Genomic DNA, 26091 nt, shown 5'->3' with positions numbered 1-26091 from the left:
GGAGCCAAAACCACAGATGGTGTCAGTCATTCTACCTCTTTTGAGGAGGTGAGACAATATCCACTTACACTGAACAGGGACCTGCTGAACTACTTATAATTAATATCTATTGCATACCTCATAATAGCATTACACTAACTGCTTTATTTCCCACGTGCAAGATGCACCACAGACCGGAGCCAAGAGACTTGCACACCAGTATCATCTCTTTACACCAAGTCTGGAACCATCCCGCTCATTTTCTTTCATCCACCTCAAACTGGCATTTTCTAAAAACTTAGAGAAGATTGCAATCAGAAATTCTAGGATGATAATTAGTGTTGGCACAGGTGCTTCCAGTTTTATTCACGTCCACTGATACAGGTGGGTTCCCCCACCTCAATCAAGAATACTTAAGATCGTAAGTGAAAAGTGTTAATATTGGCTTACTCTTCAAATATCATACAAGAGTGAAATTCCAGCACCAATCTAACCAGGCCGGGATCAACAAAAGCTTTGTTATCTTGACCAGGCCTGACAGTAGCGAGTGAGTGCTGAAAGGACTTTGGTATATCTCGGATCATGAGGAGCAAACTTCTTCCAAAGATCACATCCACAGCCTTTGGAAGTGATGCCAAGAAGCTCCACCTGCCAGCCCAGACCGCGTACCTCACCTCACAGCTGAGTCTTTCTCAAGCAGCATTAAGCAGAGCAGCTCTGTTACTGCCATTTCATAGATGGCGGAAGACACACACACATACAAAAAAAAAAATAATCAATCACATCAACACAAGAAATCTCTGATGAAGAAGCAAAATACCCTTATCTTACCTTTGGTAAGATAACCAGTCCCCCATACATCCCAACTGCACTGGGAGCTCCTGCCATAAAGGAATGTGCTACTTTATGGACCACTTGAGCTGCAAAGGAAACCCACACCCCAGCAGTCAGATGTGATTAAGGAGAGGCCCCTCCATGAAGCAGTAGGGAAAAATATCACAATATATTTGCTTCTCAAAGTGCAATCTAAGAGGCACCTTTTCTCAGTGGAACAAGACTTACTCAGCACCCCATGCACACTCAGAGTACATGAGAGTTCTATTAAAAACCCAAGCGTGCAGGTTTCGCAGGGCTGGGGTTCGCTTTCACAGCGTGCTGCTCTCTTCTAAAGCTGTTGCGCAAGAGTTGTATGTTTAACATTTCTAACCAGCCAAAATTGCTCTTTATATTTGATCAGGAATAAGTTTTTTTTTTTTTTTTTACCTTTGAACCTGTTGCAACGCAGGTTCAAAGGTTACCTGGGTGCAGTGTTGCCTGTTTATTAAAGCCACACACTGATGATTCGGGGCTTAGTCCTACCACAGGAGCTGGGGAAGCACCAACCCTTGAACGCCCACTTGGAGTTGTAAAGCAGCAAAGGAAGGCAGCCTGTACCGGCCCCTCCACCCTCCTCCAGCGCTCAAGGAAGGTAAGCAAATCCCTCCTGATCGGAGCCCGTCTTTGCCAAGTTCTAGGTTTCCTGGTCCTGCAAAGAAGTACTGCAAGTGGGATAATAACCTTAATTTGCTGCAATGCCTGGGTGCAATGCACCCTTCTCATCACACTGTGTGCTGTTAAAGGCAACAGCTGTGTAATTGGCTGCATGTTTGTTATTAAAGACGCAAGGCTGGGCTCAGGGGTGGTATACAGAGAAATCACAGCCTGAGCAAGAGCAACCACCTGAATGCTCCCTGTTGCTATAGTCTGGCTGGAACTGGAAACCTGACTACCGTCCAGGCTGAAGCCATTTTCTTATCAGTTAGTTAGTTATATCTATTTAAAGATACAGTGCACAGCGTACCAGTGCCAGGCTCCCATTCAGACTCATGTTTAAAAGAGAGTTCCAGAAACAGAAGAATAATTTGGTTCTGCAGCATCACAAGCAGGTTTTGAAATCTTGTCAGTAAAAACTGTTATATGCTAGATTATTTATACACACAAGCTTATTGGCAACGTTTACTACAATGGGACCTTAATCCCTAACTAAGAACACAGAAGCTGGCTTTTAAAACGTTTTAAAAGCACAGATTTCAAGAGTGTGGCACACCAGACTGCTGCCATCACCTTGGTACAGCTGCTTGGTGTAGCTCTAGAGGTGGAGCCTTCTCCAAGCTCTTGCTTGTGTGCAGAGCTGCAGCCACACCAAAGCAGAGGATTGCGGAGACAAAGATTAACCAGAAATCAAGCTGCAAGTAAGAGAACTGGCAAAAACCATGCTGCTCTTCCAAGTCTTAAGCCCATTGTCCCATCCATACCACCTTCTCTGAGGAACCCACTTATGCTCTGAGATGATTATTTATGTCCCTGTGCCATCACTCTGCTTTACAAAAGCCAGAAGGCTGCCCTTGAAAAGTATAGCAGAGCAATAAAGAATGATTATTTTCAAAGCATTAAGAAACTTGAATTTTTAATTCAACCCTTTAAATAATGAGCCCACACTTTCCACAGACTCACAAAATTTAGATCCAAGTCTTGAAGCGACAACAGAGAAAACTGTACACTGAGCTAATGCTTCCCCTTCGTCTATTTACATCCTCTGCTATTTGTTATAGGTAAATGAGCTATTTTGGCATCTTTGGATGGCAAAAGCTCATGTTGTGCCATGACCTTAAGGTTTATTATAAAAGCTCATCTTATCCATCCTCTATGCAAACCTTTTGTGACAGTGACAACAGAAAGGAAACACCTTGAACTCGCTATACACATACTCTATCTACTGCTCATCTTAATTTGCTAATGGGTATGAAAGATGCAGATGTACATTTTATATATGTGTACGAAAAGAAGCAAAGGTTGAGTCATTCATGACTCTGCTTTATTTTTTGGCAGAGAATTACTAGCAACAAATGGATTTGGGCCTCAAAAATCTGGAGTTTATTCAGATCATTTGACGCAATATCAAAAGTTAAAAGCTTCAAAATTTGCATGTCACTTCTTACGCATACTGGGGAAAGACTGTCAGCTGTATTCTAATTTATGAGCATTAAACAGAACCAATCATTAAGGATAGGGTATCAATCATCCACAAGGCTTTTCTATATGTGCATCCCTTACTTCAATTTATGTTGGACCTGTGAGACCCACTGAGTCCAGGCAATGCAGTGTAACCTTACCAGTTCAGGGACCTCTGCATCACACTGGGCTTCTGGCAGGCCAGGTAGGACGGGGCTGTGGGCACGTTCTCTCGTACCCACAGCCAGAGTCAATGCATCTGAGACACACAACGCATTGCTACCCAACAGCTGATCATAGGCAGGGCAAATTCACTGCTTTTTCCCTTCCTCCTGGGAAAATAACAGCCTGAGGCCAGATATCTGAAGGGGGAAAATCCTCAGAGAGGCACTCAGAGCTGCCTGGGCTAGGAGCCTGGCCTTCTTTCCCTTCTCTGTAAGGGGCATTGCCTTCCTCTAAGCATAAGTGCACCCTGACTAGCAAGATTAAAGCCAAAGCTCACAGCCTCACTTAAATGCTACAGGAACAGGTCTGGGTAGGCAAAGCCAAAGGCAGAGTAATTTCATGCAGAACAAGGTCTTTTTCATCTTCATGTAAAGCTTACGGTAAAATCGGTGAATTAAGCCTTGGCTTCCCTAAAAGTATATCTGCATTGCTAAATAATGCCACGATTACAGTGTAAGTTACTTGACTAGCATAAAATTTACAGCAGCAATAAAAACATAATTGCAATTACTAGAAGCTATGTGTTTTAGCAAGCCAAGGTCCAGGACCAATTGTATTTTGGATGCAAGTACATGCAATGTTATCCCATCCCTGCAATAGTTAGTCCAGCTAACCAGATTATTCTGAAATCATGCAGCATAGAAAAACTTTCAGATGGGCAAACTGTTAAGTGGAAAAACAATTCCAAAATCTCAGGTGAAGGCACTGAAGAAGAGAGATAGGTGAAGCTACTGTCTTCCCACCCCTCCAACCATGCTGCAAAATTCTAGTTACGTTAGACAAGCATCAGAGAGAAAAAGAGAAAACAGCAGAAGCTATAAACTTTCAAACAAAGAAATGCAACTATAAAACCATAAAGAATGTCCCTGTCATAGCAGGAAACAAAACTGAAGTTTGAAACGTGATTCAATGTTACCTTGTGCAAGTAATTGCACGTATATGTCTGTACCACAGCAGAAAGAACTAGGTAGCTTTTTTGGGGGAAAAAACCAAACAAAACCCCACCAAAAACAAACAAACCAAACCAGCAGCAGAAATGGGGAACTAGCCCACCAGCAAGTACATTACAGCAGCACATAAGAAATACTCTACTCAAAGCCCTTTGTCAGTATTATAGGCTGCAAAGCTCTGCTCAGCTTGACGTGCACGTAGCTATAGAGGGAAAATTACCATTGTTGAGAGAACGCCTTTCTACACAGGAAAAAAAAAATCAGTAAAAAGATTATAAAGAGTAAACTCTAAATATCAAATCGAAAGGCCTCGGTATACTTTTCATCTAGCTCTTCGGAAATATGTCAACTTCAAGCTCTTTTCCTCAACAAACAAAACCCCAACGACCTCCTCCATAATTTTTTTTTTTTTTTCTTCTCTGAGCTACTTCAGTTTCCCTATGCAAGTTCCTTCCGTTTAGAAGCTCCCTTCCCAGCATGCTTTTCTGCTTGCTGATTTATTTAAACCGGGGAGAGGGAAGTAGCTGTAGTTTTTAAGATGAGTGTTACCTACTTGGGAGTGGTTTGCTCCTGTGCTGTTAAGGCTCCCTTTTGCTTAAGGAAAAGGGGTTGGCTCCCCACTCCACCTTCAAAATGGTAGGTGCTTTTGGTTACTGGTTCTCATCTCTGTATTTTGTCTGAAATATTTTCCGTATAAGTAACAAAGTTCTACTTTTATTTGTTTTATTGCTGATGGGCTTGCTTGCTGTTACTTACATAGGCTTTACTATAACCTATGTGTAAGTGATTGCCTCTATGGCTCCAGATAATGAGTTTATCAGGAGCCTGCTAGGAAATCTCTGAGCTATCAGTTAGATGTTAACTGATGAACTTAAGCTGAGTTAAGTTCAGATACATGTTTGCTCTTTGCTCTTCATAATGTAAGTGCTGTAATAATATGTAGTAATAAAAGACACTGGTATCTAGAAATTTTCAGTGCTGTCTCCTCTTTGTGTGGCTATGTAAGGTGTTTAATGATGATGTTCTTTGGGGAGTTCTGTGTGAATTTTCAAGTTGAGCTTTAGTTCTAGCTCCTTAAACCATGCTTATTGTATGTCTAGAGATAATTTCCTATTAATGCAATGTCATACGTATGTCTTGCAAGAATGTGATCTTGTACTATCTAATAAGAAAAAAGTAACAGAACACATTATCCTAAATACTTTAATGTTTTCAGAACTTCAAAGGGCTAGTTGAACATGTTCTATCTTTCTGAGTAGGTAGCTTTCAAGGAGAAAACCTCATGGTAAAAAATATGTGAAAGCCTGGCTTTTCAATTTATCTGACAAAATGACCTTTTTTACTAAGCAGTGTCATGGTGGTGTTGCCCTCCTGATAGAGGGACAGTAATATCACATACAGTAAAATTCCTTATTAAAAATGGCCTTTCTGTTTAATTATACTGAAAGCCTGAGTTAAATAGGTTTCATCAGCAAGGCTCAGAAATAGCCTGTAACATGTACTCTGAAACCACAGAGCACTAAACTTCCTGAAAGTAAATTACTGAGGCCTCTTTCTTTCCCACCCCCCAGCAGAGTGCTTCTCGGGCAAGATCAAAGGGTACTTGAGCTGTTTGGCTCTGGCTTTCATAAGAGGTACTCTGAAAGCAAAGCCTAACTGAAGTGTACCTTAGGCTTAATGCAAGTTACTGTGGATTTTGCTTTGTGGTTTTTATGTGGCTCTGTTCAGCAGTCACTGCTGAGCTTTTGCGCTTTAGCTTCTTTCTGGATGCTAAAAGTTAGATGTTCCTAAACCCCGCAGAACACAAGACTTCTCCTTCCTGCAGCTGGAGGAAGATGGGATATAATGCTTCCAAGGAGTAAGAACTGGCACAGTGGCTCACATCTGCAGGACACCAGGCAAGAGCTGCACTGTGTAAGCAACTGTAAAGAGTGAGCTACTGGTGGTTAACTGATTAGTCACCTCGGTGTAGTTGGTTGTACTCTACTCTTCCTGCTTGGAACGAGTCAATGTTATCTTACTAATGCTGATCAACAAGTTCTCATGATCACCTCAAAAGCACATGCAAACTATTTCTTAGGTGAACTCGAGTCAAAGAATATAGTTCTAGGAAGCATTCTCCCAGGCTGCGCGTGACCATTGCTTCTGAAATTCTGCAAGTATCAAAGGTTGCTTTGCTGTTGGTAAAGAACTACTGTGATGGAGAGAACACTGATTTCTTTCTTCATACTTATGTGTTTGGAGGCACAACGCTCAGTCACTTTCCAGTGGAGAGAATCTCCTGACTTGGAGAGAATAGAGAATAACTTTTTCATTCATTCTAGCTAGTAAAGGAATTGCTGTAGAGGGGTGTGCGTGGGGGGGGTGCAGTGGAAATGAGAACATGTACTCCACAACTCAAGGCTCTAAATGGTATCACTGTAATCTCTTCAGATAAAAACTAAGCCTTTGCACTCCAGAGCCTAGTGCATCTTATCCCTGACCGTTGATCAGGCCAGACAACCTAAGTACATGTTAACTGCCTACCATCTTATTGCACAAGAGGACTAAGCAGGTGGTTTGAGACATCCTGTGCATTTTGTATCTTTCTGGTCAGTTGAGCCCTTCAAAACTCAGGGGTTTTGAGCAGTCCAGCTCCCTGTATGCTTAAGAAAGCAGCTAGTGTTCAGCCTTGCCCTGCAGTGGAAGCCAGTTTCTGTCAAAAATGCCCTGGCTTTGTCTCATGCTGCACTGAGTTGAGTTTTCACTCAGGTGTTATGTATGCATAGGGCATTTGGATTTGCGAGTTAAGCTCTGGTTGTAGCTGCTCTGTAGCACAGATCTAGGGTAGAGCTGTTCTCTTCCCATGGACAGAAAACTCTGTCAAGTAAACAGGCTCCTGTCCTCCCTGCTGGCTCTTCTGCTTTGAGGGAAGCAGGATTAAGTGGCTTTTGGAGGATACCAGAGGTGATTAATTAGCAGTGACTTGGATTAGACAAGTAGTTACAGTAGAAGCTCTAGGCATAGGAAATGACTGCCCCAGTGCTGGGAATTGAGACAAATTTGCTGATGGTCTCTTGCCACAGCTTGAATAACACACCCTCTGTATGGTGATGGGAGTGACTAAAGCCCATCTGAGGAAACACAGTTGGAAAGTAAAAGCAAAATGCTGTCGCTATTCTATTCATGAAGTAGGGGAATTGAAAATCGTCTTTCAGATATTAAAAGCATTTTTTTTGTATTGTAAACAAGATGTAGGTATTTGTGCTTTTTTAACATGACACTAACTTCTGTGGCTTTAAAGGATGTTAGGTATGACTCTCGCATGTGTAGTCTCATTTGGTATTGTAAGTGGGCTAAAAAAAACCCCAAATCTGACCTAGAAGCAAATGAGCATACAATACTTCCCAGGCTTTAGAGATAAACCTGTCAACAGGTCTTTCTTTAAATTAAAAATCCGTTTGGCTTGTAACTGAAAATCATCCTTGACTAACTATAGGGATGCTGGTTAGGCTACACTGGGATTAGACTACTGTCTGGTCTCTCTTCTCTATGCGAGACATTTGTGGAATCAATTTGGAATGTGAAGGCAAAAGCTTTGCTGCATTTAATTATCTTCAGGCTTTTCTCACACTTGATCATGTGTTTTCCCTGGACTTTGAGTTCTTTGCTCCAAGCATCATTATCCTTCAGGGCCTGATGTTCCATCTTCCTAGATGTCTTGGCACAAACTGCCTTGTGTGTTGAGTCAGTGAGGAAATTAGAGTACCCTAATTTAAAGCTTTTCAGCGACTTATCTACTGCTGCATGGAGCATTTGGGGTTAGTGGGTTTTCTGGTCTTTGCCACAAAAAGGTCAGACAAGTGTTCTCTATTAATTTTCTGTCAAGTAAGTCCATGTAACAGACAGTAGCTATTTGTGACAATTGCAGTGATCTGCCTGATTAGGCACTGTTAATGCTAATCAGTGTTAACAAGTTTTACTAGAGGACTTCGTGCTGTAGACATGATCCCCAGTTCTGTTGATTACCTCTACCATGATACCCTACAGGCATCCAGTCCCTCCTGGTTTCTAGGAATTTGTCTTAAAATTACTATTAAAATGAGCATGAGAGCACACTTCAGCCACTAAAAGTGGTACAGCTATGCAGGCATGTGGTCTCTTCGGTTGCTTGCATGTAACTCTATTCTCCTACTGCTGGCTGAAAAAAAAATGTTTTTCTTATAAGAAATCCTGCTTTCTCAGTTTTTGCTTCCTTGCTCTTGAAGGAAGAGGCTCTGGAGGATGCGAGCAGCCAGAACTGCTTCTGTATTTCCCAGCTAGACTTCCATTGCACACATTAACTTCCAGGTCACCATTTCCAAGTGGAAACTAACTTTCACAGTTTTGACTCGTGCCATATCTCATGCTGAACACACTGTCAGTATCTGAAATACTTGCCCAGCATAGACCCCACTTTCCAGTAAGAGCAGCTGATAGTGAAGATACTGCTTGCTCTGCAGACTTCGACGTGTTTGTTACACCTACATGTAATTTAGCAGCACCCCTCATATTTTAGCAATGCCCCCTCCTATTGGACAGATATAATACTGGGTTTTCTTACTACCACTACTCACATCACTGAACTGTAGGTATTTTTTGGTTATACTTAAGTTGGGGAATTACACACTGGCCTTCCCCAGGCAGATTTTTACTCTTGAATAGAAAGAACTGACAGCTGTTCCTTGTCTGACTTCATTAGGCTTCAGCTTTTTGTGGAGGTGGATGCAGTGTGGATTAACATTTATGGGGACAGATGACTTGAGATCTCTTAAGAGGCTTAAAGCATTGTATAAGCATGCTTCATTATTGTACCAAGACTCTTTAGGGGCAAACTGCTGAAATGATTTGCAGTATTGCTTAACAAACTACATAAGTAACCATGACTTATAGGTAGTGTGTGCTTCTAACTCATGTCTGCTAAACCTCCTGTTTGTTTCAGGTTCAAATCTGGCTCCACTGACCCAGCACAATGATCTGGATACTTCAAGTCTTGTTCTCACCGCTTCCAACACCAGCATTGATTAGTCTTATTGCATTTGGAGTTGGCATCTTCCTGTGGGTGATAAGCAGGCCAAAACCTGTTCTGCCTCCTGTTGACTTGAACAAGCAGTCAATAGGGGTTGAGGTAATACCTACTCTGCTTGTGGGCATGGACTATTTTTGAGAAGCTTAATCTGAATACTGATCCATTCTAACTCTGGGTATCAGTGGAAAGTCTCCTATCTGATATACACAGCTTTCTCTCCCAGGTGTACAACTCAACAGTATGGTGGGGAGAAGAGAAATCTTAAGACACTAAAAGCAAGAAACGGCAGCTCTTGCCAACAGGGTTAGGTGGGCTTCTTACCAGATGGCCTTGGCCCTCACCGGCTTTTTTCTGTTACTTAATGCTTTGCATCAGCTTTGAGGCTGGTGCTAGACTATGATGCTAGACTTTGTGTAACTAGACAAGTTGTAGCACTCAGTCAAGGTCTCTCTAATAACCTGTAATTGAATATTAATCTAGGCCATCTAGAAAATTCCTCTGCATATAACTGAGTAGATCAAAATCGGGAAGGAAAATGAGACTTTCCTACCAATGCAATGCTATGGAAATGCTTTAAATGGGGTGCTGGGAGAACGGCTGAGGAATAAATGACATTGCATCTGTTCTGCACTGTTTCATAACTATGTTCTGTTCCTAGGGAGGAGCCAGAAGAGGTGCACTCTTGACAGATAATAACCTGCTTTCTTACTACTTTGAAGATGGTAAAACCTTGTATGAAGTTTTCCGGAGAGGACTGCATGCTTCTGGTAAGCTTTATATCTGCTACTTAGTACTTGTCTATCACAAGTAAATAAAGCTATTCCAAGCTCTTTTGCCTTGCCTCTTGCCTGTAGTAATAATTCAGGCTAGCAAAAGCTTTCCTGGCCTTCTGTGGAGTGCAGTAACAAGTGACCATATTTTTATTTTTTTTTCCCCCATTGATTTAGAAGTAGTCTTAGTTGGCAGACTGGGCAGGAACAAATATCAGAAGCTTAAGATGGTGGAGTTCAGTGGAGACAGTAAGCATCAGAGGGGGTTGGGGGGAAACACTTCTTTATCTTATGATGTAGGTTTTAGTGTAAAATTACTGCCTGCTTAAAACAGGTACAAATTTGTGCCTATGTGACTTCAGGGGTCCCATGCATGGAAACACAGGATAGCTTGCAAGCTATTTCAAGCTCACATGCAGTTAGCTGGATGTCTGACTGAAAATATTTCCTGCTTACAAGTGTTGCATTAAAGTGCTATGCAGCTTCAGTACTGAGCTTTACAGGTGCCTTTCTGAACTCTTCCATTAGGAAATGGCGACTGTTTAGGCTACAGAAAACCCAAACAACCTTATCAGTGGCTGACATATCAACAGGTGAGTATCGTACATGATGGATGATTTTAATTTGGGATACTGTCTCGTAACACTAAAGTGGGGGAAAACTATCTTACAGGTTTTGGACAGAGCTCAATACCTGGGATCAGGGCTTCTGCAAAAAGGATGCAACCCATCATCAAACCAGTTTATTGGCATTTTTGCTCAGAATAGGCCAGAGGTAAGCAACAAATTGAATATCCTTTCCCAGAATATTCTGACACCTTGGGGAGAGGAGGGTCTGCATTTAAATAGCTTGAGGCCACACGAAGAACAATCACAACTGGCTTTTCCCTTCCCATTTCCACTATTACTGACAGAGCACATACTATGCCAGGCATGTAATACAATGCTCTTAAACCCTCACTACTCTAAGAATCTCATTGATGTGCTCCTTACACAACCCCTACTACTAATGTGTGCATGGGCTAGTGAAGCTGTATGAAATCTGTAGGTAATCCTGTCTTGGCAAGCTGCTAGTTTTTCTTAGCTCTGGTGTTTTCTCTCTTCAGTGGATCATTTCAGAGTATGCCTGCTACACTTACTCAATGGTTGCTGTTCCACTCTATGACACTCTGGGGCCAGAGGCCATTGTATATATTGTTAACAAAGGTAAATATTGACTTCCAGTATTTCATAATGATTTCTCTAAGAAGCTTTGTTTTGAGAAGGCTGAAGTTCGAGGGAATTTGATGCAAAAATCAGGGTAGTTACTGCTCTTATACTTTTATAGACACTTAATTTCTGAAAATGAAGCCCCTCTGCAGGGGACATGGTTCAATGCCTAGAAGAAGCCAGTAGGCTTCCTATGTCTCCGAGTGTCTTGAGTGCAAGTCCACGGAAGGCCTGCTAGATCCCGTGGACCATCCTGCAATCAGCGCTCAACTCTTTGCGATTTGAGGTTTTGCAGTCTTGAACTCCCACACTGCCAAACAATCAGACAATGTGGACAAGCTTGCATGCAAATTAACACTACATGAGTGTCTTTTACATCCTACAACTTTAAGTCAAAAGTGGAGGAGGGAGGAGTAAAGATAAACAGATTTAGGCATATCTGGTTACGGCCTGTTGTTCTACAGAAGCAACAACTAGCGTGCCATCATGGAAGAAACTGGCAAGGAAGCTTGAGTAAATCTTCAAACTTTCTTCCCCCAGTCTTAGAGGAGGAATGGGGGAGGAAAAATATCCACTGCTGTCACAACAGTCTGGGATCCAACCCATAAACAGGATTTGCCAAGTAAAATCCCTTCAGCAGTTATGCTGGTGAACCTTGCAAACAGGTCTTGCCTTGGGACTACACAGCTGTGACTTACTAGGCTAACAGGGAACCAGCATGTTCAGGCAAATCCAATTCCTCTACTGACTTAATGGGAAATGCTTTTGTAGTTGCATAAAACTCTTGCACATGAAGGGAAGCTGAGGCATTAATTCAAGAATTTTAGCTCCCTCTTTCAAACAGATCTAAATGCCTTTGCATTTAAGGAAGATGGCTAAACTTCAACTATCAGTGAGGACAATTCTGAGCTTTTATGGCAATACCAAAAGTTTAAATGCGTATCTTGACTGTGATGGAGGATATTTGTCTTCAGTTCCTCAGCTTCTGCCCTCACTTTTTATATCTAGAATCTTAAGTTTTCCCAGTCAGTTGGCAGTGGAAGGAGGAACCTTCTTAGCATTGTAAGCCAGCCACTGAAACCATATGAACAAATGCAAATGGCTTTAGAACAAACCAATGCTGTCTTCTAAACGTATGTGCTACTGTGCTGTCACTCACTAGCCTCATGTCTTCTAAATAGACTTCTGAAATGTACCTTCTTTTCTGTAGCTGACATCAGCATAGTGATCTGTGACAAGCCCGAGAAAGCACAGATCTTGCTTGAGAACTGTGAGCAACAAAAGACCCCAGGTCTGAAGACTATCATTCTCATGGATCTCTTTGATAAAGAGCTCAAGGACAGAGGAGCTAAAGCGGGAGTCGAAATTCTAGCACTGCAGGAGGTTGAGGTAGGTGACTAAAGGCTTCTGCTTGACCGTGCCAGCTAGACATCTAGACCTTCTCTGGTAACAATGACACTTTAATGTAAGCATTATCCAGTTTACACATCTGTGCCTGAGTCACTTTGAAACTTGATATAGCTAGCCAAATGGACTTGCAGAGTTCAAACCTGCAGACACTGTCAGACAAGAGTCAGACACTGACTAAAGTTGTGTCAATGTCTTGTGGACAGTCAGTATGCATTAAATTGAAGACTTCCTTAGCTTAATTCATGGTGCAGTTGAAACAGGATTTATGAGGCTTCTAAGGTGGCAGTTGAGTCTAATTGAAACTGTAAGTGCAAATTACTGGCTGCTTTGGCATCCCAATACTAGGCTTAACTGTCCAGATATAATGCAGAAGTGCAGAGTATAAGAGATGTGGCCTACATCAAATAAAATAAAGTATCTCCACTCAGGACTTCCAAATTCCTTCAGTAGTTGTGATCAGTTTCTACACACTCAAATTCATGCTTCCCACGACCCCAGGAAGCTTTTCCAAGTTGTGTGCACTAAATTCAGGAAGATCAACATGGGTCTCTGAGACAGAGTATCAAGAGGCAAAGTAAAAACAAGTGTTGCATTTGGAATGCAATTACCTATTCATTTACTGTTGCTGCACATCTTTCTATTGCAATTGTTAAGATGTGTTTTCTGTCTAATGCAGGAGCTGGGAAGAAACAACATGAGAGAACCAGTTGTAAGTATCTTTGTGGAACAGCTATAAACTTGCAGAACTAGTCTCTGAAAAGACCTCTTGCCATGCTGCTAGTAGAGAAGGCTGGCAGGGTTGGTTTTTTTGTATCTTGTCTTGCTGTTTCCAAACAGAATTCCTGGTTCATCCCCCTTTAGGAAGTGTATGTAAATACTGATTAGCAACATAAACCTTAATCTGTTGACCTTATGTGGCTTTTTCCCTCTAGCCTCCTAAGCCCGAAGACCTTTGCGTTGTGTGTTTTACCAGTGGAACCACAGGTAAGAGTCTATATAGTGATGCTTTCCCATTGAAACAATCTCCCTGTGCTGAAAAAAAAATTGCTTTCTAGCACAAAAGAGGAAATGCTAGCAACATAGAAGTGAAACAGTAAATTAGAGCAGTGTCAAGCCACTACTGCAGTTTAACTTGGGACATTGTCACTACAAGTCAAATGCCCTAAGACTTCTTAGAGATGGAGGGGAAGAATAGCCAAATTCATGTTGTCTTATCCTATGAAAAATACAGGGTCTTAATGTTAAAAAGATTGGTTGTTTAACTGTCTGTATTCTGATCCACAGGGGCTAGAGGAACATCCTGTTTCAGCATTCTCTATGATACTCCTAATTACTCTGCTGTTTCAGTAGATGTTTCCTTTATATAAATATCCATAGCATGCAAGATAAAGCATATTTGTGATCTCTTAAGATAATGCATGCTATGATTGAGCCTAATACCGAGATAGTTCAAACTGAGCCAAACAAGGCATGGGAAACTGTCGGCAGAAGCAGTCAGAGTCACAGCTGACTTTGCTCGATCTCTCCACAGGTAACCCTAAAGGAGCCATGCTGACACATCAAAATGTTGTTGCAAATGCTGCTGCCTTCCTTAGATGCACAGAGGTAAGCTTCTGCTAATGGTGATCTCGAGGCCATGTCACTCAGTCATAAACTAGCTTTAATGTGGGCATTTTCTGCAAACCATTCACTCACAGCAAACCCGTATTTCAATGGGACAATAGTATTGCAAGAAACTCGGTTTAACCTTGAACATGTATACAGAAGTTATTCTAGAATGAGTCAGTCCTAAATGCCAAGAGTACTAAACTCCCCTAGTTCAAGTTTTGCCAAAACGCAAAACTAATCTTGATGTAGCATGGCTGAGTTACAGCTGCAAAAATTTTGAAGGGGTGATGGATGAGCCTGAGTTGTTTCAGTCATTTGAAGTGTCTATTTCAAAGTATTCAAATTGATCCAAACTTTATTCACTTTCTACTTAAGAGTAACTCAAGCAGGCATAGGGAGTGCTAACCTACTTCTATTTCCTTCCCTTCTAGAACACAATTGATTGTACAAGTTCAGATATCACCATGTCCTATCTCCCCTTGGCTCATATGTTTGAGAGAGTTGTACAGGTAAGTAGACTGTATGCATGCTACTAAACTTCTGTAGAAGATCTTGTACGTATGAACTAGTTCAGACAGTAACACTTGTTAGAAGCCATATCAAAATGGTTAAGACCATCTACCTAAAATAAAACCTCCGAACTGACTAAGTAATGCCTAGTTACTTCTCCAAGACATGGCTACTATCTTCAATAAATGAAGCTTTGTTCTTCAGTCTGGCCTCACTGAGTCTGTGATTTACGAAGAAATCAGCCAGGGAAATAAACAGCATCAAGACCTTAGTCAAAACACAGTGAAAGCTGATACCTGAAGCAGTTTAAGACCAGTGGATTTAGCACTCGGAGGTAAACAGTGGTATGTTCTCCACTGTTTATTCTGCTGGGCTATGTCACCTTCCTGTCTGTTTCCAAAGCTGAAGTTCTAGTCCTCCAATTAATGTACTTCCTCCAGCATGTTGTATAAGTAACGCTTCCTACAGGGAACATCAGCAACTCGTGGCAGGATCTAACGCTTCTACATGTAATTGTCTCAGAACAGTCTCTTAACCTCAGTTCCCAACCCAGTATTTAAACCAGAATGGGTCTTTGTCCTATTCCTTGTCAAGCTGTTAAATTTTTCTCTTGCCTTGTATTTAAATTTCTAGGTATCGCAAAAGATATCAAAATAGAACAGCTGTTACAAATGTGGTGAAGCTCATATTAATTGTATTCAACCATAATGTGAAACTTCATTTTTTTTGTGCTCATGGACTACAAATCAAAGTTGCAAGCCAGAACTTAATCTATGCATCTGAGCTTCTATAGATCAAATTATAGTAAAAGGCATGACAGCCTTCTGTATTTCCTCAAAACGTATTCACTCAAGAACGTTCCTACCACTGGGCCCTGGAAATCATGCTGCTTTCCATAGACAAATAATTATGGCTAATGAAGCTAGTAATTATCTGTGACTAAACTTAGTCTGGTCAATTTTTAGACTGTGGCCTTCAGCTGTGGAGCAAAAGTAGGCTTCTTCCAAGGAGACATCAAGTTGCTAACGGATGACATGAAAACCTTGAAGCCAACACTATTTCCAGTTGTACCAAGACTGCTCAATAGAATATATGACAAGGTATGTGAGCAATTTTAGCTAAATTACCTTCATGTTCATATATTTAAGCAAGCATACAAGTTTAAATTCATATGGAATATGGCATAATATCACTATTAGTTAATTACTCCTTAACAGGAATAATTATTTAAAATCCTTTCCAAGGAGATGGAAAGAGCCTTGGGCCCTGGAATATAAGAACAGTGTATCCAGTCGTGACTGGGTTAAGACTGTTGCCATTCAGCGACAAAGTTTGTTTACTTTTTGGAAAGCAAATGAAGCAAGTGTAAGGTTATCCCTCAAAGCTACAGCTGAAGTATGTCAGCAGTAACACAAATTAGTATTGCCCCTTGGTTCATCTCCTAGACCATGGCAGTAGTGAAGACAGACCCTAGAACATCAAAGTAAGATATGGTGCCTACTAACAAAGCAAGAACTGGACATACAGATGTGAGGTAAACCCAGGAGTCACCAATACTTTTCCTTGCAGATACAAAGTGGTGCCAAGAGCCCAGTGAAGCGTTGCCTGTTAAACTTGGCTGTGGTTATGAAGATGGCTGAAATAAAACAGGGCATAATTCGAAATGACAGCATTTGGGACAAGCTAATCTTCAAAAAAGTTCAGGTAAGTTATTTTAAGTGTGAGTAAGCTGAGCGTTGTAGTATCAGAGGATCTGATGGCTTCTGTTTCACTTGTAGGAAAACATGGGTGGAAGAGTGCGTGTAATGGTAACAGGCGCAGCCCCTATATCTCCCTCTGTCCTGACATTTCTTAGAGCAGCACTGGGCTGTCAGGTAAGCTGAGGGTTGGTTTTTTTTTTTTCCTTAAAATAAGACCTGTTTGATTATGCCCAAATAAGTGACCGATGATATAGCTGTCGTCCAGCCCAACTTGTTCCTGGGGAGATTGCTGTCAGTCTTCACTATTTACAGGCAGCTTGATCTGAGATAACTGTAACAGGAACAAAATTCTGCAGGGCTGCCTTCAAACTACACTACCAAAAACTATCCTGTAGGGTCTGGGGAGAGGAATAGAGCAGCAGAAATAGGAACGTGTGACACTCGAAGTCAGGTAGTTGCTTACCCTGACAGTCAATGAGCTTCCGATGTAGTACATTTAAGAACAGAGTTCAGAGGATGAGGAGACAAAAGCAAGGTTTGGATAGGTGAACTTGAGGAACATCTGGTTACACCAATAAGACCAAGAAGTCTTGAAGGCTAGGATTGTCTTGGTTTCTTTCCGAAGAAGAAATATTGAGCATGGGCATAGTTGAAACTGAGCTCTTTCACACCAAAGCCTTGATGTTCAAAGAATATTCACCCTTTCTCACACAGATCTTTGAAGCTTATGGCCAGACTGAATGCTCAGCTGGATGCACTTTTTCAATGCCTGGAGACTGGACAACAGGTACAGTAGTTGAGACTTGGAAATTCTCCCACAGCTGTCAGCAGAAAGTTGCACTTAAGCTTAGGTGCTCTACTGCTTTTAGTTCAATGAAAGTTAAAGCCTGGGTACTTAATCTCAAAGTGATTCTTAGGAGCATCGGTCACCTGTATGCTTAATAGGTACCAAAATTCTTGACTCAAGTAGGTGAGGATCTCTTGTGTAAAGCGACATAGGTCAGCTTAGACCCTGTCCCAGTGTATGGGAAAGGAGTGTCTGTACAGAACTGAGCAGACTGGACAAGGACTTCCAAATGGCTTTAAGAAACTAGCTCTAGCTCCCAAATAACTTGTTTTACTGAAAGAATTATGACTAAAATATTGCACCTGATACTTGGCTATTTTCCTGAAGGACTACCTGACCTTGAATATTCAGCTTTCATCTTAGCAAGGATGTTTTTAATATTGGGTATTCTAAATTCAAGCTCAAGTCACCATCTTTGAGAATACAATAAGGGCAGAGTATAATGAGGATGAAATGCAAATTAATGCCAAGGTCTATGAAGGAATTCTGTGGAGGTGAATGTGGTACATGGTGTGGTTGATCACACAAATAAATGGCTCTAAGCATTGAGACTTAGCTGCTACTTATCCTGCATTAACTGTCTGAAAATAGCATTACAATAATTTTCTTGAACATGTCAGACTCCTTTATATAGTACTGGTTCTTGCTAAAGCAGTGAATGAAGAGCCATTAAGTATCTACTATCACTGAAGTCTTTCATATGTAGGGGGCACCTGAGTTTTCATCTTACTTCAAGAGCTAGTCTTTCTAGCTTTAGATCAAATAGGGACAACTGCTACCAGAATTCCCAAAACATAACTGTTGCTGGTTTGTGTTTTTTTTTTTTCCTCTTAGGCCATGTTGGTGCCCCTCTGGCTTGTAATATCATAAAACTCGATGATGTGGAAGAAATGAACTACTACTCTTCTAACAATGAAGGCGAGGTAGGTACCACCTCCCGTGTGTGTCAGGAAATACTGAAAGATAAGACTTGGTGATTAACCGTTTTCTGTGCTTGCTATAGGTCTGCATTAAAGGACCAAATGTGTTCAAGGGTTATCTGAAAGATCCTGAGAAGACAGCAGAAGCAATTGATAAGGATGGCTGGCTCCACACTGGAGACATAGGGAAATGGTTGCCAGTGAGTAATTGCTTAATACAAACCATCCTTTGGATGTGAATTTCTGGCTAGTTTACAGTAATCTGAAAAGCTGGAGAAGTGAATTCTAGGATAAAAGCCTCACATGGTATTTTGTTATCATTCACCAAGTAACTCCAGGCAAAGCTCCAAAGACCGATTAGGTTACAAGATCTCAAATAACACCTGCTAGGCCATTCTATTCTATTCTACTTCTTATAGAAGCAAGACAGACTTGAAACTAATGGCCTCCACCTTTAACTTCTAGAATGGAACACTGAAGATCATTGATAGGAAGAAGAATATATTTAAACTTGCACAAGGAGAATACATTGCTCCAGAGAAGATAGAAAATGTCTATATCAGAAGTGCTCCTGTAGCCCAGGTCTTTGTACATGGGGAAAGCCTGAGGGTAAGTGATGTCAGGAGTGAGCATCCTGCAAGATTCCTCCTACAATGAGTTCTGGAAGACCAGGGCACAAATGTGTGTATTTACAAGAGTTTTTGAACAAGACCTGCTCCAAACAGTGCCATATTTATAGGAATATCCTTTCAGACCTGTAGCCTCCCTGATTGACAGCAAAGAAAAGGAGATCTTGGCATCAAATTGCAAGCTGGGTAAAGGCTAATTACATACTTCTATGGGATTAGTATGCCAGGTCGTCTCTGTACAATTTAGAATTATAGAATAGTTTGGGTTGGAAGGGACCTTTAAAGGTCATCTAGTCCAGACTGTGCAATGAGCAGGGACATCTTCAAATAGATCAGGCTGCTTAGATCCCCGTCCAACCTGACCTGGAATGTTTCCAGGGATGGGGCATCTACCATCTCTCTGGGCAGCCTGTTCCAGTGTTTTACCACACTCATTGTTTTTTTTAAAAAAAAAAAAAAAATTCTTCCTTATATGTAGTCTAAACCTACCCTCTTTTAGTTTAAAGCCATTACCCCTTGTCCTACTGCAACAGGCCCAACTAAAAAGTTTCTCCCCATCTTTCTTATAAGCCCCCTTTAAGTACTGAAAGGCTGCAATAAGGTCTCCCTCGAGCCTTCTCTTCTCCACGCTGAACAACCCCAACTCTCTCAGCCTTTCTTCATAGGAGAGGTGTCACCTATGCTAGCAGAGGCCAGTCTTCAATCTGTAAACCAGCCCAAAGCAGTTGCTGGATCATTCAGCACATATAATAAACTGCATTAGTGCTTCAATTACTGCTGTCAGAACTCAAATCTAAGTGACTTGAAAGTCTTTGTAACTACTTTTCAAAATCTGGAAATGGATGGGGGGATGTAGATGTGGCTTGTTATAGAAACACTGTCCACAATCAGGTTCATATAAACAATCAAAGTAATTTCAGATGCCTTATCTTGGTCTCAGCATGACTTCTTCCACTTGTTCTCAGTCTTTTCTAATAGGTATAGTGGTTCCTGATGCTGAGACTCTTCCAGAATTTGCAGCAAAACTGGGAATAAAAGGTTCCTATGAAGATGTCTGTAAGAATCCAGTGAGTGGCTTTATGTTTTTAGTAGCTTATAGATAGAATTTAATTCTGAAGTTCAATCTTGTATTGCTTTGACTTCATTCTACCTACCTTTTTTTGTAAATTAAACTGGCTTAATGCTGTGCGAGTCATGCAAGCAGCCTTACAGTAAAAACCCCGTAACTAAGTATAGGTGTCTCTTGATGCTTCAAGGGCTTCCAATGAGAAGACAGACATCACCCTGTAGTGGCCTTAATGAAGGAAATCTTGAATGTTGAAATATGTACATGTATTCTTGCCAACCTCATTTTTCGCTGACTGGGCAATGGGGTATGGTCTTGAGTTGCAATTAGAAAATGGGATTTTCCCATTTTCCCACCCTGTTCCTGCTCTGTTTCTTCTAGGCAGTGAAGAAAGCTATTTTAGAAGATATGATCAGACTGGGGAAAGAGGCTGGCCTTAAATCCTTTGAACAAGTAAGTGCTTCTAAATCCTGCTTGTCACAAGCCCCTGTATTGCTAATGCAATGGCTGGGAAGTCTTCATTCCTGTTCTTGACTGAGCCAGGATGGGGCCCAAGACAGCTGCCCCAGACAAGTGACTGAAGTAGTTTCACAATGAAGTGAAACATTGACTGGCTGCCTGTCTCTTGACCAAGAGACAGGTGGCTGTACAGGGCAACAGTCACAATTGCCACGAGATGGAGTGGAGGTTCACCAAAGGCTGCAGGAGCTGCCTATCTGCTCGCTGTGTCAGTCAAAAGGAGTTTGACTTCCATCAAAAAAACAGTTTAGTTACTGGACCTCCTGAGACTAAGTGCGTTCTTGCACTGAGCTCAAGGAAGCTGTGAAGAACCATTGCTTGTCCTCTAAGTAACTATTTAAGTGTCATATGCTAAATTACTTTCTTTTAATAGGTTAAAGACTTGTACATCCACACAGAGATGTTCTCTGTAGAAAACGGACTCTTGACACCAACACTGAAGGCAAAACGACCAGAGCTTGTTAAAGTCTTCCAGGACCAGATTGAGGCGCTCTATTCAAGCACGCAGGAATAAGTGGCCAGTTTAAATTAAACTGCATGGAGTATCCAAACAAATCGGTGACACTACACGATCTATGGAGAACACGCGCATGCGTGGAGGGAAGCAAGGAGAACTTAAATATATTGTTTCTGGTGTCCTGGGAAAAATGACTTTCAGATGAAGATGGCTATAGTGTAACTGACAACTGGCAGTATTTACATCTTGCAGGACTAAGCATCAGCTGTCTAGGTGAAGCCGGAACTTTCATCTTCCTTGGATTGTGACTGAAGTGCAAAAACACTCAAGAGCCTCAGCCTTTAAGAGGCAGCAGAACGCACTTCTCACTGCCAAAAGCAAATCTCGTTTTCCTCCTCTAACTATGAACTCCATTATGACCTTTTGTGAATTGCAATCAGACTGAACTCTTTCATGCAGTTACATGTTTTTTGGGGGGGAGATAGTGCAAAAACCAAGAGCAGGAAAATAACACTTCAGTTTCCGCTCAGGATGATATAACCTGTCTCAACTCAAGCTGTCACAACATGAATTGGTGCTTAACATCTGTTCAGCAAGTACAAAGTAAATGTCCTATTTCTTGTGCTGGACCACACACTAGAGGTTGTTTTTAATGAAAATGAGTAGTCTGACATTAAATGGTTTATAAAGTACATGTGTCTAAAGCAAACATAGCTTATTATGGGAGGTACTGGATCAGTTTTTGCACACGTTCTCAAATGCAATGGCAGTTCTAAAGCCTCTAGACTTATGAATTTGAGCCTTGATAAGTGGAAAACTTTAGCTGTCATTCTTAAGGATATAGGATGCAATAAACTGTAACTGCACAATCAAACCAAAGCCTGTGCGAGTGACTCGTTTCTCTGCTGCAACCAGACTGTTAGCTGCAAGGTTTACTGCTGCCTGGTTACGTATAGCTGCAGATATAACACAACCGCTGCAGAATGCTAACTCCTCTCCTGTGCTGTCATGGCATAGCCCCAGCTCAAGCCATGAGGCTAGAGCAGATGTTGCTCCTTTACTCAACTTTCCTTTTCTTGTAGTAGGGTAATATGTGTTGAAACTTCAGGACAAATTCCTTCTTCCAGCTTAGGACATCACATGAAATAAGGCATCAGATATAATTTTCTAATGGTAAAGCTGTTCCTTAAAAAATTATTTGGCAAGATGAGTACTATCTCTACTTTTAGAAACAGGTCTTCAATTAGCATATACTACCTCTGCTGACAGTTCCTCCTGGTCCCTGTAACTGTCTGCTGTATTAGTCCAAAAGGCAATGCAGCGCTAACAAGGATGTAACATGTAGTTTTTCTACGCCAGTTCTCCTTGTCTGTGCCAGATTCTACAGTTGGTGGCTGTTCCTCTCTGTATTTAATGCTCTTGGTCAGATATCCCACAATGAAAGCAACCAGGAGATTTACTGGTCAGGAAAGACTCAACCCTTGGCTGTGAGGCATCTCTGACTAGGAAAAACAACTGACCCAATTCATTTTCAGGTGACTCTTCTGTCATTTATTGTGCTTATTGTAACCTGAGTCTCTAAAGGCTTCTACAACTCTGAAAACGCATCTAACTATGCTGCTTATCTTTCCCATGTTTCCTTAAAGTAATGTGACTTAAAAGTTATTAATGGCTTAATCTTTTACCCCAGGTGAGACTCGGAAGAAAGAGGGGAATGAGAGGGAAGAATAAATGTGTACTTACTTAAACTGTCTGTGGGTTCTGATGAGCAATTCAGTCGGGGACAGTAAGTCTAGTGCCACTAAGATCTGTATAAACTTGAGGCTGAATGCTGTGATGCCACCTGCTGCATTGCCCAGAAAGTACTTTGTTCATTCTCTCAACATGTAAAACTTCCCTACAGAGATCAGTTTGGATGTTGAAGCCCAGCATTCTGGTGGGCCCTTCAACTAGCAGCGTTCGGATAGCAATTGCAGTGCTTCATTAACAGATTTCTTCACTGTGGAGTGAGTATAGAATGCCTACTTTTCCATGGCACATCTCAGAAAGTAGTAACTTTGTACAGGTCACTTTCTAATACAGTAGAGATGCTTTCTCTTTTGGAAGAGGAAATACCTCAGTCTCTGAACTTGGATTAATCTTAATTGCAATTAAGCCCCTTCACACAGTGGCAAACTACAGTGCTTTAGATTTTTCATGCCTGTGGTACCTGCTAGTAGCTGTTACAAAGACTAAATTGGATGCGTAATGGTGCCATCTGACCAATAAATCATACATATCAACTCAAATGTAAATTGGTGTGAAACTGGTCTCTTGGGTGCTGCTTCTGCCATGTGTACTGCTTCCACAACATAGATCTAAAGTGAAAACAGGAGTACTTTAGGCATGCTTGCATTGAAATGATGCCAAAATTATTTCAAGGTATTGAGAACTAGAGAGCTACCTACAGCAGGCTTGAAGCACTCTAATATCCAGTGAACAAAGATTTGAGGTAAGGAGGGCTATAGGTGCAATGAAGTTCAGATCACTGCAACATTTTTTCCCAGAATACAAGGAATGGAGCTAAAAATAACAGCCAGTCTTCTCTACTTGCTTTAAAAATCTTTCATCTAGTAGCTATCCATTATGAAATGATCCATTCGGGTTGCAGCACAGTTGTGCATACATGCTGAATAACAAGCGCTAACATGATTAATGGCAGATATTTAATATGAATATTAGTAATATGCTTTCCTTCTACTTAGCAAACTGGAAACAGCCCTCACATGTACTATACCAGGATTGCCTGATTTAGGCTCTCCAAATCATGTATACCAAAATATAATTTGTTAAATGTATTTTCTTTCCATCTCTATGTAACAACCCCTGTGCCTGCGACTTAATTACAGGTTGGTCTCTTTGGGTCAGAGGAAGTGTTCAGAGGGAAATATTAACTTTAAATTCATAATTGGCTTTAATGAGATCCTTATTTCCATCAGCACTCTCAAGACAGATCTAGACTCAATTCACTAATGCTATAGCTAGGAAACTCAACTGTGAAAACTAGCTAACCTGCAAACCCCTGGCTTCCTAGCATGGGAAATTCTCTTTTCTCCTCCTGGTCGCTACTTTGCATTTGAAAAGTTAACTAAAATGCTTAAGATGCTTAAACTCTAGCTTAAAATACAAGCAGAGTTGAGCTTGTATTTGCTCAGCTCATAAGAGATCTGGATTAAAATCAGAAACCTCTTGGTTAAGACTACTGAGGAGAACTCTTTCGTTATTGATTTCTTTTACTATTGGTAATCACCTCAAAGTTACTAGGCACAAGAATACCAAAGCTAGTCTTTCACACAGCATGTTGGTAATCCATCCCCTTCCTCATCAAGAACTGAGATGCCTGGTACAGTCAGTGGCTTCACTCTCCAAAGGAGAATCTCTTTGTATTGGAGGCCAAAGCAAGGGCAGATGAGTAGAAAGCAAAATTTTCATTGATTTGGTAGTTGAACAGGCTGCCTGAGACATCCATTTAGCACGGCCAGCATTGTTTGCTTTCACGACAAATTCTCTTTCTGTCTTGGTGCAAAAACTGCCTGAACAAAGTAGGTGGCTATTTCTTAATTGGTTTCCTTTAAATAGGAGGGCAGGGCTCCACTTCAGTATGCAGTTACCCTTACTTTCCATCACACTAGAGCCTGAGCTAGCCTAGCGTGGTATTGCAAGTCTACACTTGCTGTTAGATGATGGAAAGAAAGCAAAGTTCAAAATTTTAAATATAAATAGCAATTCTTCCCTCAGGGAAAACCAAGAGATAGTTTAATAGAGCTAACTGCTGTGTGAAAAAGACACTTGCTTTTTGCTTCCCCCAGACGTGGCTTCTCTAAGGATTTGAACCTAAAAGAAAATCAGCTGAATTCCCTGATGAATCACTACAAAACAGAGAACAGTGTCAAATCTATACCTGCTCCTTTACTTAACAAACAAAGGTCTTCCTCGAGCAAAATGCAAGGAGTAGGGAATGAAGAAGGAAAAAAAAGGTAGAATGGGATGGTAGAAAGGAAGGAAAAGAAAATCTACCAGTATTAAGAATCAGCGTTCCTTAGAGGCGGTTTTAAACTTCATGCTCTTATAGTTTTCAGCAATGGAACGACAGCTTGCATTTTCCTTCGCAGCAGAATCCCTAAATGCCTTTATGACGTATATGTTTTGTTTTAGCTGATTCTTTGTAGGCAAGCACTGCTGAGTGAAGGTGTTGTAATGGTAAACAGAAACACCAGTTACCTGTGCTACAAAAGGAAAAAGGTGGGACTGAAGTTAAGGCTACAAGGGAACAAGATGAAAGCTTAAAAAGAAAAGCAAGTGAAGTCTATTTCAGTTTGTATGTGCACTTCTGAAGCAGAGCTCCTGGGCATGTTCACAGTGTAGTGATCTTGGTATGCAAAATTCTGCTCAGATGAAAGCTGAAATGCAGCTGAAGATGCTCTTCAACGACTAAAAGATATCCAGTCCCCTATAAACAGACCACAGTTTACATAAATTCCTCTCCTAATAACTAACCGTCAACTGTGGTCGTTAGTGCTGTTAATCTGTTCCTATTACACTGTTAATTGCTGCCTGCTAATATAGATAGCAGCTATTTAATCATTTAAAAGTCAAGAACAAGAGGTCCTCAGCTGACAGCTTCATCAGCTGGAAGACAAGCTTATTTTTTCGCAATCTTTGTTTAGTTCTAGACTCCACAGACACTGAACAGAAACTACTGCACTCCACGCAGTTTGAAGGTTTTCATGTTAATTTCCAAAATAGCTACATTCTGCTGAGTTATGGTCTTTTGCCTCTAATGAAGCCTGCTTCTAGAAAATAAGTACTTTGATTTCAAGAGGGGCAAAGCACCTGCTTGCAGACTACTGAAATTGAACACTAATTCCCCATTGCCACAGCTCATAAACAGCCTAGGATTATGGCTCCCCATGAGCACTAAAGCAGAACAGGCTTGAAGTAACAAAAAACCCTGGCTTTCTGGAGAGTCTGAGGTAGGAGCATACAGGAATAATGCAGGCTTGATGTATGTAGTTACTTCTAAGAGCACTTAACATAGTTTAAGAAATGCTCATCTACTTGAGATTACTCATACAGGTGGAGGTAAACCAGATTTTAGTTTAAAGCAGTAACTTGCAAAAGCTCTCAAAATGTGACATGCAACTGGACTATGAGAGAACAAAACCACCTGCTGCATTTAGAACACATTTAGAAAGCCTTCAGCTGGTACAGGTTAT

General features: G+C 41.2%; 1 protein-coding gene across 1 annotated transcript; it reads left to right on the top strand.

Moving 5' to 3' along the window:
* Positions 1–1301: 1301 nt before the first annotated feature.
* Positions 1302–21044, top strand: ACSL5 (acyl-CoA synthetase long chain family member 5). The gene is made up of 21 exons (XM_063339256.1): positions 1302–1447; positions 9106–9291; positions 9851–9959; positions 10491–10555; positions 10635–10736; positions 11068–11167; positions 12381–12559; positions 13257–13289; positions 13513–13564; positions 14112–14185; positions 14620–14697; positions 15664–15798; positions 16268–16402; positions 16477–16572; positions 17113–17185; positions 18080–18168; positions 18249–18365; positions 18631–18774; positions 19760–19861; positions 20242–20313; positions 20753–21044. Exons 2-21 carry the CDS (start codon positions 9136–9138, stop codon positions 20891–20893), a joined length of 2052 nt encoding a protein of 683 aa, XP_063195326.1. The 5' UTR covers positions 1302–1447; positions 9106–9135; the 3' UTR covers positions 20894–21044.
* The last annotated feature ends 5047 nt before the right edge of the window (positions 21045–26091 follow it).

Source organism: Chroicocephalus ridibundus, chromosome 6 (assembly GCF_963924245.1).
Source record: "Chroicocephalus ridibundus chromosome 6, bChrRid1.1, whole genome shotgun sequence".
NCBI classification, from domain to species: Eukaryota; Metazoa; Chordata; class Aves; order Charadriiformes; family Laridae; genus Chroicocephalus; species Chroicocephalus ridibundus.
Note: the sequence above shows the minus strand (reverse complement) of the source record. Positions and strands in the feature narration are given on the sequence as shown.

Excerpts from the sequence above, each read along its gene's own strand:
- ACSL5 (XM_063339256.1), top strand. The coding sequence starts at position 9,136 with ATGATCTGGATACTTCAAGTCTTGTTCTCACCGCTTCCAACACCAGCA. Across the intron at positions 13,565-14,111 it reads TTTTACCAGTGGAACCACAG|GTAACCCTAAAGGAGCCATG; the intron begins GTAAGAGTCTAT and ends ATCTCTCCACAG. Across the intron at positions 15,799-16,267 it reads TCAATAGAATATATGACAAG|ATACAAAGTGGTGCCAAGAG; the intron begins GTATGTGAGCAA and ends TTTTCCTTGCAG.